Here is an 11,450-nt window from a genome sequence, read left to right on the forward strand (position 1 = left end):
AGATTAAGGACCACTTCACGGAATATGTAGTAGTCTACCGTTCTCCTGCCAAGAATGCAATGACCCTTAAATGGAATGGCGGATAATATTGCCGTAGTATAAAAAGATGTAAATGACATTTTAGTGATTGTGGAGATAAAAACTACGGGAATGTTTCTCATATATAAGGACTCAGGCGTGGCTACAGCTTATCAGTATTTTGTAGCCATACTAAACGGATACCTGGCTATTCAATATTCGATATTCACATCACTAAATGAGAAATTTGAAAAATAAACAATATACTAATAGCAAGTCGGAGTCGGTCTCATAACATTTGAAATTAGAAAGAAGTTTGAATTTGATTTTGACAACCGACACTAATCGAGAACCACAACGGCTAAAACGACAACCGACACTAAACGAGACACACAACGGCTAAAACGACAACCGACACTTAACGAGACACACAACGGCTCAAACGACAACCGACACTAATCGAGACACACAACGGCTAAAACGACAACCGACACTAAACGAGACACACACCGGCTAAAACGACAACTGACACTAAACGAGACACACACCGGCTAAAACGACAACCGACACTAAACGAGACACACAACGGCTAAAACGACAACCGTCACTTAACGAGACTCACAACGGCTAAAACGACAACCGTCACTTAACGAGACACACAACGGCTAAAACGACAACCGTCACTTAACGAGACACACAACGGCTAAAACGACAACCGACACTAAACGAGACACACAACGGCTAAAACGACAACCGTCACTTAACGAGACAAACAACGGCTAAAACGACAACCGTCACTTAACGAGACACACAACGGCTAAAACGACAACCGACACTAAACGAAACACACAACGGCTAAAACGACAACTGACACTAAACGAGACACACAACGGCTAAAACGACAACTGACACTAAACGAGACACACAACGGCTAAAACGACAACCGACACTAAACGAGACACACAACGGCTCAAACGACAACCGACACTAATCGAGACACACAACGGCTCAAACGACAACCGACACTAAACGAGACACACAACGGCTAAAACGACAACCGTCACTTAACGAGACACACAACGGCTAAAACGACAACCGACACTAAACGAGACACACAACGGCTCAAACGACAACTGACACACCGGCTAAATCGACAACCGACACTAAACGAGACACACAACGGCTAAAACGACAACCGACACTTAACGAGACACACAACGGCCAAAACGACAACATACATTTAACGAGACACACACCGGCTAAAACGTCAAGATACACTTAACGAGACACACAACGGCTAAAACGACAACATACATTTAACGAGACACACACCGGCTAAAACGTCAAGATACACTTAACGAGACACACACCGGCTAAAACGACAACATACATTTAACGAGACACACACCGGCTAAAACGTCAAGATACACTTAACGAGACACACAACGGCCAAAACGACAACATACATTTAACGAGACACACACCGGCTAAAACGTCAAAATACACTTAACGAGACACACACCGGCTAAAACGTCAAGATACACTTAACGAGACACACATCGGCTAAAACGACAACATATATTTAACGAGACACACACCGGCTTAAACGTCAAGATACACTTAACGAGACACACAACGGCTTAAAGGACAAAAGACACCTAACGAGACACACAACGGCTTAAAGGACAACAGACACTTAACGAGACACACAACGGCTAAAACGACAACTGACACTTAACGAGACACACAACAGTTAAAACGCCAAGAGACACTTAACGAGACACCCAACGGCAAACAAAGAACAGACATCTAAAAAGACACACAACGGCTCAAACGACAACATCCACTTACCGAGACACACAACGGTTAAAACGACAAGGGATACTTACCGAGACACACAACGGCTTAAAATGACAACAGTCACTTAACAAGACACACAAGGCAGATTTGTTCTCGTTTATTTCACACGACTATTTACTTGTTTTTCCTTTCTGGACATGTACGCTGAATTGTTGTCCTATATGGACACAAATCAACATAACTTAATCATCTTCATTTAGAATAAACAAATATCAATCTAATTACAGCATAATAACATATGAACCGAATTGACATTTTTCTCATTTAAAAGTGCTCTCCTTTGTAATAATCATAATATTGTTTTGTTGAAGTGGACCCGGCGAATAATCTGGGAAGAAAATTGTGTTTTCCATTGTCCATCTTGAATGTAATTTTGTATGTTTATTTACGTGAAATATGCTTAGACTGCAAAAATTCCGTTCTATATGGTGCACCTGTGTCATTTGGGTCCAACACATACCATCTAGGCGCTTCTATATTTCAGCCCTGCCGCCGGAAGTCTACTCGATCTGGGAAGCGTACCCATGGCGTTTTGGTGAGCCGTTTTGCATTATCAAGACATTCGTCATGGAGATGACTTCATATTCATCGGTGCTCACCATCACAGGTTTTACAATCGAACGCTACATGGCCATATGTCATCCAATTAAATTGCAGCCATGCTGTCATGTTTCAAGGGCGACTCGCTGTATCATTATAATATGGACTATTTCGACGTTCAGTGCCTTGCCGTACCCGGTACATTCAAGGACGTTCTACTATCTGAGCGACCCGCAGACGGGACGGCCTATCGCGGACTCGCTTGTTTGTAACATTCCACACCGATGGACGGGTCGTATGATCTCGGTGTTTCAACTGTCCACTTTTGTATATTTCCTCGTGCCCATGGTTGTCATCACTCTCATTTACGTGCTCATCGGCGTCAGACTGCGGGCCACGGAACTCACGGTGCCCGCCAGCCCACAGTACGGCAAGACCACCGCCACAAGAGCCCGCCGGGCCATCCTCAGAATGCTCGGTGAGTTACACACGTGAGTCAATAACTTCAACTAGTCTGGTTTAAGAAAATTTATATGAACTAAATAGACGTTTAGTTCATTGTCGTACCATCTACTTATTTACTTAATGAATGAAATAATCTTAATTGTAATTTTTCCGTCTAAAATAGTATGCCAAGTTTAAGTACAGTTTTTTGCTGGTCATTTATTCAAAATGACAACACGTTTCTGTTATAAAAAGTATACGGTAGATTTGGCGCATTTTTGTTTTGAACTGACCAACTCAAAGTACAAGTTAAGGTAGGGGAAAGCGTTGAAAGGCAGTTTGACGACAAAATACCACCAATATCGGTACACATTGCATAACACATAAGACATTGCCAAATACGTAATGCATTATGTTACACTTTTAAGCTATGTCCGACGTTAGTTTCGGCTAAATATCAATGTTGCAAATGCAACTTAAAATTTAATATATAGCACTGCTGTGTGCTTTAAACAGAACTAAGCTATAGTTACTGCACCCAAATCCCGAGTTATTGAACGTACACACAAACTTCGGCAATCTTTAGAGGTTTAAATAAAACGGAACCGATACGTCATCTGAATGATTTTCTCATATTGATATCTTCTTTAGATTTGACGACGATGAGACCAACTTATATTTTGAGAGCAAGCCAAGTCGGAATAAAATAAACCATATATTTGCCAATTTTCCTAACAATGCTTTTCTCGATGAATAACACTAATACTCTCAGCAGTGCTGCAATAACGTTTAAATTGTCTTATCTGAATATTTTCTGTACAAATTACTTGTAATCATAATTTATGTCTTGCGGTTCACATCTTAATAAATAAATATACATCGTAGCATGGAAAACAGAATTCTGTTATAAAAATCAGAAACCTGGTATTCTTGATGCATGAAGTTATGATGATTGTGTCATGCAGCGGGCAGCTGTGGGATTATCCTAGTATTCATTATATTTAAAATGTTATTTTTGCTACGAAAATGTGCAAAATGAATGAAACATTGTGGATATTAAATAGATGCTTTTTATTCAACATACTAATGATCACACTATTTTTTTCAATATCATTTAAGTGATTGTTACAGGTGCAAATACGATAACTTCCGTTGACGTTTGGCACATTTTACTACTATACCGAGCTGACGATATTGAAATTAATCCAGGACCAGTCGTACACAATGACCACTGCTTATCTTATCTGTATTGAAATAAAAGAGGTATTCGCAACCACTAGAGTATACAAAGAACAATTGACTTAAGCATTCATTGTTTCACCGAAAGTGAACTAGATTAATATGGCAGAAAACATCTTAGATTTGAAGGGGTTCCAGCACATATTTAGAAAGATGTTACATCACATTCAAGTGACTCGTTATGGATTAGAATTCATGATCGTAACAATAGCTACTTATTATGCAAGATATATAGACCGTCCCACTGTATCGTTGGTTTTGGGATAAAACTTAATGTATCTTAAGACCGAACGATAAGGCGTGGTTCAACTCACAAACGAGAAAATCCTCACGTGACATAGAAAAACAATACAAACAGCATTTATGTCAAAGCTTTAGATTAGAAAGCCTATAATTTCTTGGACGAAACCTGGTCAATGAATTCGAATGAGTATTTGAAAGATGTAACATTGTTGGTAAAGAATAACTGTAACAATATGTGGATATACTTCCGTTGTTAGGCAGGGATGGAATTTATTCGGAAACATACGAAGAAAAAGGCAAAGGCACTAATTTATTTTTACATCCATTAAATTTTCTAATGTAAATGACTCAAGTAGTACATTACAATGTTTTACTTAAAAAAATATTTGTTTAAATCCTATTTACATAAACGAACAGTAAATATTTGACAATTTGGACAACCTAGATATTAACAGATCAACTGGTCCAGACCAGATAGGTCAAAGAATGTTAAAAATAACGTTTGAAACACTGTGCTTTCCTCTGTAAAGCTGTATTTTTTAACCGTTCAATAAAAACTGGTGTTCATCCAGAATTTTGGAAACATGTACATGTAACGCCATCATTAAGATCATGAAGGAAGAGCACGTCAATTAAAGACCTATTTCATTTGTTTGAGTTGTATCCGAAAAGTCATGGAACGAATACATTTAAAACACGTATATAATTACTTGCATTTAAACAGTCTTATTTACTCTTAACAGTCCTGATTTCTACCAGGTCACTCAACAGTATATCAACTCATCGATAGATATAAACAAATATGTACAGCATTTGATAAAAAACCCCAATCTAAATGTGTTTCATTTTGCGATATTTCTTAAGCTTTTTTATAGAGTCTGTCACGATAGAGTGTTGTTTAGACTTACAGAATGGAATTGGCGCGAAAGTTTTCAATTCGTTAGAGCAATTTATTACAAATCGTAAACAAAACTAAATGTCAATAATATTTTTTCTGATGCCAAAACATTACACGGCGAAGTATTTCAGGGCTCGGTACTAGGTCCTTTTATTATTTCTAGTTGATGTAAATGAGAAAGCAATGTCACTCAGTAGCGTTATTAGACTCTTTGCTGATGATTACTCTCTAGCAGTATCAAGTCACGATGCCCAGATATTTCAAGAAACATTAAATCATGATCTCGACATTATTCTACAACGGCCAAAACAGAGGCACCTTAACTTAAATCCATTAAAAAAGGTCATGTTGTTTTTAGAGAAACTTACAAAGACTTACCTTTAATTCTACAAAACTCACTTTTCACGAACATCTACGAGTAACACTTTGCCAAGAAGGTTCATAGCATCATCACATCACTGACATGGTTTCTAATGCCTCATAGATGCTAGGCTCTATGAAAATATTTGGTTTAAGATAACACGGAAATCATTACAACCTATTTTTATTTCTTTTCTTAGAAAATGCGTCGCTTTAACGGGATAATGTACACAACATGAAAACGAAGTAAATATAATATGAAGCTGCAAGAATTGCAACGGGGTTGTAGATATCAGTTTCCATTAATAACTAAATCAAATAAATCGGGTGGGTTTCCTTTATGGAAAGAAGGAAATTACAAAAACTAATATTAGTATATAGCGAGAAAAAAACAGTATGTTACCCTCATATTTTAGTCAACTTTTCACGCATAATGTTCAATATGCTAGTTATAATTCATATTCCAACAATTATAAGACAAAAGCAATGAAATGATCTTAATTAATGAACATGAGACTCGGAATCCTAAGCAAAATTCAAAACAAAAATTAAATAATTATACAAAGCACCTACAATACCTATATATTACACAGTTGAACGATTTGGTTCAGAAACTGTTCACTTTGTGCGTATGCGAAACAAAGGTGGCAATTTTAAAGCTGACATCCATTATAATTACTTAATGCAAAGCCCTTCATGTGCATGTGGACCTGATATTGAACGCGCCGAACACTTTTACTTCTAGCGTGTAAAATATATGATAGAACGTTAACAAATTATTGTATGGCTGTGATAACTTAACTAATAAACAAAATGAGTTCATATTTATACAAGTTCAAATATATCTAAAGAATAAAAAAACTCTGGCAAACTTTTTATTATTTTTCTTTTTTCCCCATCTTAGTAATTATATATATATAGCTATGTCATTTCTTTTTGAGGGTATTAGTCTGACAAAAAACGTGGAGAGCGGATTTCTAACGTTGTAACATCTCATGGCCTAACCCTTTTGTATATGTATATGCTGAAATATGTGTGTTAACTTATTTACAACCAATAACATATTATTAATCAAATGATTATAGTGTACACTACTTCAAGAAATACTTGCTGCTTTCTTTTGTTAATCAACCTTAACTTTGTTCGCGTCTGATTCCCTTTATGTTAAATACAATGTTTGAAAAAATAAATAAAATTTGCTTGTGTAGTATATAATTCTTCCGATAAGTTGACTGGTAGCCATTTTGATTTTAAGCAAGAAACAAATTTAAGTGCATATGTTTCAGAGGCGGGCATATGTTTAAACGTTATTGCTTGTAAAGTTATAGAATCAGTCATGTCACTTAAAAGCCAGTTATTGGATTTTGCTGCGGCTGAAAGTCTGGCACGTTTACTCAAAATAAATCTAAAGCAAAGTTTTAAATGTCAAACGACAGAATAATGATAATAAATTTGCCCTGATATTATACGGGACGTTATCCATTAATAATAAACAGACACGTGAAACTATAAATCGTATAATTTATTATCTTACTTGTGAAGACACTATGTAACACCCCCAGAACTAATTTGATACTGTTCGGCCATATAGTATTTATATATTAAATTTTGTACTTTTCAGTTGCTGTGGGGGTGGCACTATTCCTGTCCTGGTCTCTGTTCCACGCTGATGGCTTTATTAGTTAGTTTATCCTTAAGCCGTTTCACGTTTATATATGTGTATATTTCAGTGGCGGCCGTAATGATGTTCTTCCTGTGTTGGGCACCGTTCCACCACGTTGATGCTACTACTTAGTACTACTATACTGTTCAGCCGTATTACGTTTGCAAAATTTGAATGTGTTTATTTTAGTGGCGGTGGTGGTAGCGTTCTTCCTGTGCTGGGCTCCTTTCCACGCTCAGCGACTCATGACCCTGTACGTGGAACACTGGACTTCAAAGCTCATCGAAGTGCAGGGATACCTCTTCTATGTGTCTGGTAAACGCGCATAACGATAACAGATAATTATTTGTTTTTATGTTTGGAATATCTTAATTTACTTCATACAAACAACGAGTTAATACAGCAAGAACATAATACACAGAGACAGCAAACATATGAGTATATCATATTTTCGAACAAGCGTCTGTGGTTTATCACAGAGTCCAATTAAATATAAAGTGAATGCGGTAGAGGATTTAAATTCACATCAGTTAATTGATAAACTGCATGCTATTAATTTATTTTCTTAAAAGTCAATAAATGTCTAAAGCCCAATTTCAGTTTAAATAAATTCCAATTACCTTAAATATTGTGATGAAGGAAAGTATGACATTTAACTATGCACTTATGGTTTACGTAATGAGAAAAAGGGGTGGATTTCATATTAATAATTTGAGTGATGAAAAGCTCGAGTATTTTGAAAATGTCAAGAGGTTAAACGTAACGGTTTGAATAAGCAAGTACCTTGAAAGGTTCGTCTCATTTCTGTGGGGAAGCATTTATCATTTACTATTCAAGTCAAAACGATTTTAAAACAAAGCTATGACCGCATTGAGTTATTCGTACTCCTTTCCAAGGTGCCACGCTATAAAATGGTCTTGTGGCCATAACTTTTTTTTAGGTTTTAAAGCTTTCTCTGTTAATTTGTACCTAATCACAAATAACATTGATCCGGCAATGTAAGCTGTTTTGTATACTTAATCACCAATGACATTGATCAGGCTATTTAATTTATTATGTGGACTTAATCATTATAAACATTTACTAGGCAATTCAAGCGTTTTTGTTTACCTAATCACCAATAACATTGATGGGACTATATTAACTAGTATGTATATTTAATCACCATAATTTTGGTCATGCTATGTCATCTTTTTTGTCTACGTTATCACCATCAACCTTGGTCAGGCTATGTAAGCTAGTTACTATAGCAATATAAGCTGTTTTGCATACTAGATCACCTTAAACATTGACCAGTTTATGTAAGGTATTTGTCTACTTATTCACCATAAACATTGATCAGGCATGCTTTATTATTTTTATATCCTTTATCACTTTAACAATTTGTTAGACCATAAATGTTATTTTGTATACTTAACCACCATAATCATTGGTCAGGCAATATAAGCTTTCATGTCTACTTGATCACAATAAACTTCGGTCAGGTCTGATAACTGACCTCCAGGAAATGGAAGCCTTTGTATCTAATGAATCACCATAAACCATCTGCAGGCAATATATGCTTACTAAGCTACATTGCATACCTACTAAGCTTTTTTGTCGGCTTTATATCTGGTTTGTTTACTTAATAAACATTTACATCGGTCAGACTTTTTTAAGTTATTTTGTCTAACGATTCAACATAAACCTTGCTCAGGCTTTATATGTTTTATATAAGAAATTTATTTCTTGTCCGTATATTATCATTGTAAATGCTAGTATCTTTGATGAAGCACTAAACATCTTGATTTGGCTAAATCAGCTTTTTGTCTATCCATAAAGAATAAGCCTGTTCAAAAGATTGAGAGAAGTGGTAGGTCAAATTGATATTCTTGCTGACTTAAAAAGAAGTTCAATGTGTCGAACGATCCGAAATACTTTCAACCTATCAAAAGTCACATTTCTACCCATATTTATATATTTAAGATGTTTTCATTTTCTCCTTTCAGGAATCCTGTATTTCTTCAGCTCAACTGTGAATCCAATTCTATATAATTTGTTGTCGAGGAAATTTCGTCGGGCTTTCAAGCGGACATTGTGCAGATGTTTCGTGAGTGCGAATTCACTGCCAACCTTTTATATGCTCAAGGCTAAGTTTATAAACAATGATGGCGAGGCGGGCTCGTCTCGGGGACCGTCCATCAGCCGCCCGGCTCAGCAGAAGCACAGGTTGAGGCTGGTCTCATATTACAAGAACGAAAAACACGCCCCGCGCTGCCGCAGAACGCCAGAAAAACCATCGACACGAGACACGCTGTTGAATAAAACCACCCGGAGTTCAACTTGCAGCTCGCACGCGCATTCTGACGGAGGACTTCACGCACTGTGTCGTCATAAACGCTGCACGAGCAGACGGAAAAGCTCGTTAACACCGCGACTGAATGGATTAGTGGCTTCGTTTCAGGATATTAAAACACTGCGACGTAAAGACGTAACTGCAAGCCCAAGCAGACTAAATGCTTACATACCAGACGACAAGGATGACACATATGAATGTGAGTCTACCACAGACGCCCCGATACTGCGAATAACGCTGAGAGTGTAGCTGATGACAATCAGCTGTGTTGGTCGAGATCGTATCATTATTATACGTATAATCTGTTTCAATGTACATGTTGTAGACAAATTAAGATGTATCGAAGAGGTAACATATGTTGGACTAGTTGGTAATGCCGTTATCTCTAGTTGCGGGTTTCTGTCGGTATCAGTTTCAATTTGTTTGAAACTCATGTATCTCGTTAAAAGGACTAGACACCAGATGGTGAAAAAATCGGCAAATTCAGTTTTTTCCTCAAAACAAGCCTAGAATTGTCAATGCGAGCATAAAGGAGGTCGATAATGCACCATTTTACATGATTTAAACAATAAACACAACAATAATGTTGCTGTCTCATCTGGATTTCCCCGCTAATCAATAGCGCATAATGGTTTCCGAGTTGAAGTCATGTCTTTTTGAGTGATAAACATAATGATGTCATTTTACAACTTACAAGAATTACCGTAGGGTATATTTTGTATTGGAAAAATGCTCAAAAGCACCGTAAGATGCATGTGTCATAAGCGATGTAACACATCAGTAAGTAAGACTCATTGCGTTGTACACAACAACGTCAGCGTTCAGTAAAGTTTTGACATTTTTATTATTTTCTTGCAATTGTATCTTCAGGTGTCTAATTCCTTTAACCGAGTACAGCTGCAACGTTTCTCTCCCTATCTGACAATGACGCCTGCTGACACTGCACAAACTCTGCCTTTCGTGTTCAGCCAAATGTATTGATAAGATATACTCGTTTTATATGTTTTAAAGTGATATAAGTTAATGTTTATATGAGGTACAGCCAATACATTTCCAGAACATTCGGCTTCTTTATTTGTCTAGTATTGAATATAATTCTTAATTAGTTACAACACGAATGGAGCATTAAGTTATTTTTATATCTTACCTTATATCCTATGACAAACTAAGGGTTTAGTTATAACAGACGACCGAATTGTGTATAACAAGTTATTTTGGACCAGGCAATGTTGACTTCTTCGATAGCTTGATCTGCCGGCCCCGGTCTCATTCGTTTTTTTATGTATCACGTGAGAACATTTACTGCTGCACCGTATTGTTTGTTATCTGACATTGAGACTTGCTGACGCTGCACTATCACTTTCTTCGTGTACAGACATATTTATTGATAAGATATTATATTGTCTGTAATGAAATGATATATGTTACTGTTCATTGAAATTAAAGCCATTACATTTCCAGAAAATACGGCGTTTTTATTGATTACTTAGTTTGTAGCCTAAGACGTACAGTTATTACCAAATTGTTGAAAATGTTGAAAACTGGAATCACAACGCAAGGGTACTGCTTTAAATAAATGTTTTATATTGACATTTTCTCGATCAATTAAGCAAGTTGTTACAAGTTATAAATAGACGAAATCAAAACTGATAGGATATGCTATAAAAGGTATGCTAGAAAAAATAATAATTATATGTGTTTCTGATCCGGATAGAAAAATCCGACTCTCGGCGAGCCTCATTACCTGGCAACACAGGAGCCTTCGGTTCTCAATCCGGACCGTAAACACATGACAGAAATTATTGAATTTATAAAAAGATCCCCCAAGAGCAGTTTTAGCGATTCGACTG

At 36.6% G+C, this 11,450-nt stretch overlaps 1 protein-coding gene across 3 annotated transcripts in view; it reads left to right on the forward strand.

Annotated features, from left to right (window-relative positions):
• Window positions 1-11,065, forward strand: part of LOC128236720 (pyrokinin-1 receptor-like) — a 67,178-nt gene extending 56,113 nt beyond the window's left edge. For all 3 annotated transcript variants that reach the window (XM_052951787.1, XM_052951789.1, XM_052951788.1), the window contains exons 2-4: window positions 2,363-2,896; window positions 7,455-7,580; window positions 9,254-11,065. In XM_052951787.1, coding sequence (XP_052807747.1) covers window positions 2,363-2,896; window positions 7,455-7,580; window positions 9,254-9,849 — 1,256 coding nt within the window. In that variant the 3' untranslated portion in view covers window positions 9,850-11,065. The remainder of the gene's footprint in view (window positions 1-2,362; window positions 2,897-7,454; window positions 7,581-9,253) is intronic.
• The last annotated feature ends 385 nt before the right edge of the window (window positions 11,066-11,450 follow it).

The sequence above is a fragment of the Mya arenaria genome, chromosome 6 (assembly GCF_026914265.1).
Source record: "Mya arenaria isolate MELC-2E11 chromosome 6, ASM2691426v1".
NCBI classification, from domain to species: Eukaryota; Metazoa; Mollusca; class Bivalvia; order Myida; family Myidae; genus Mya; species Mya arenaria.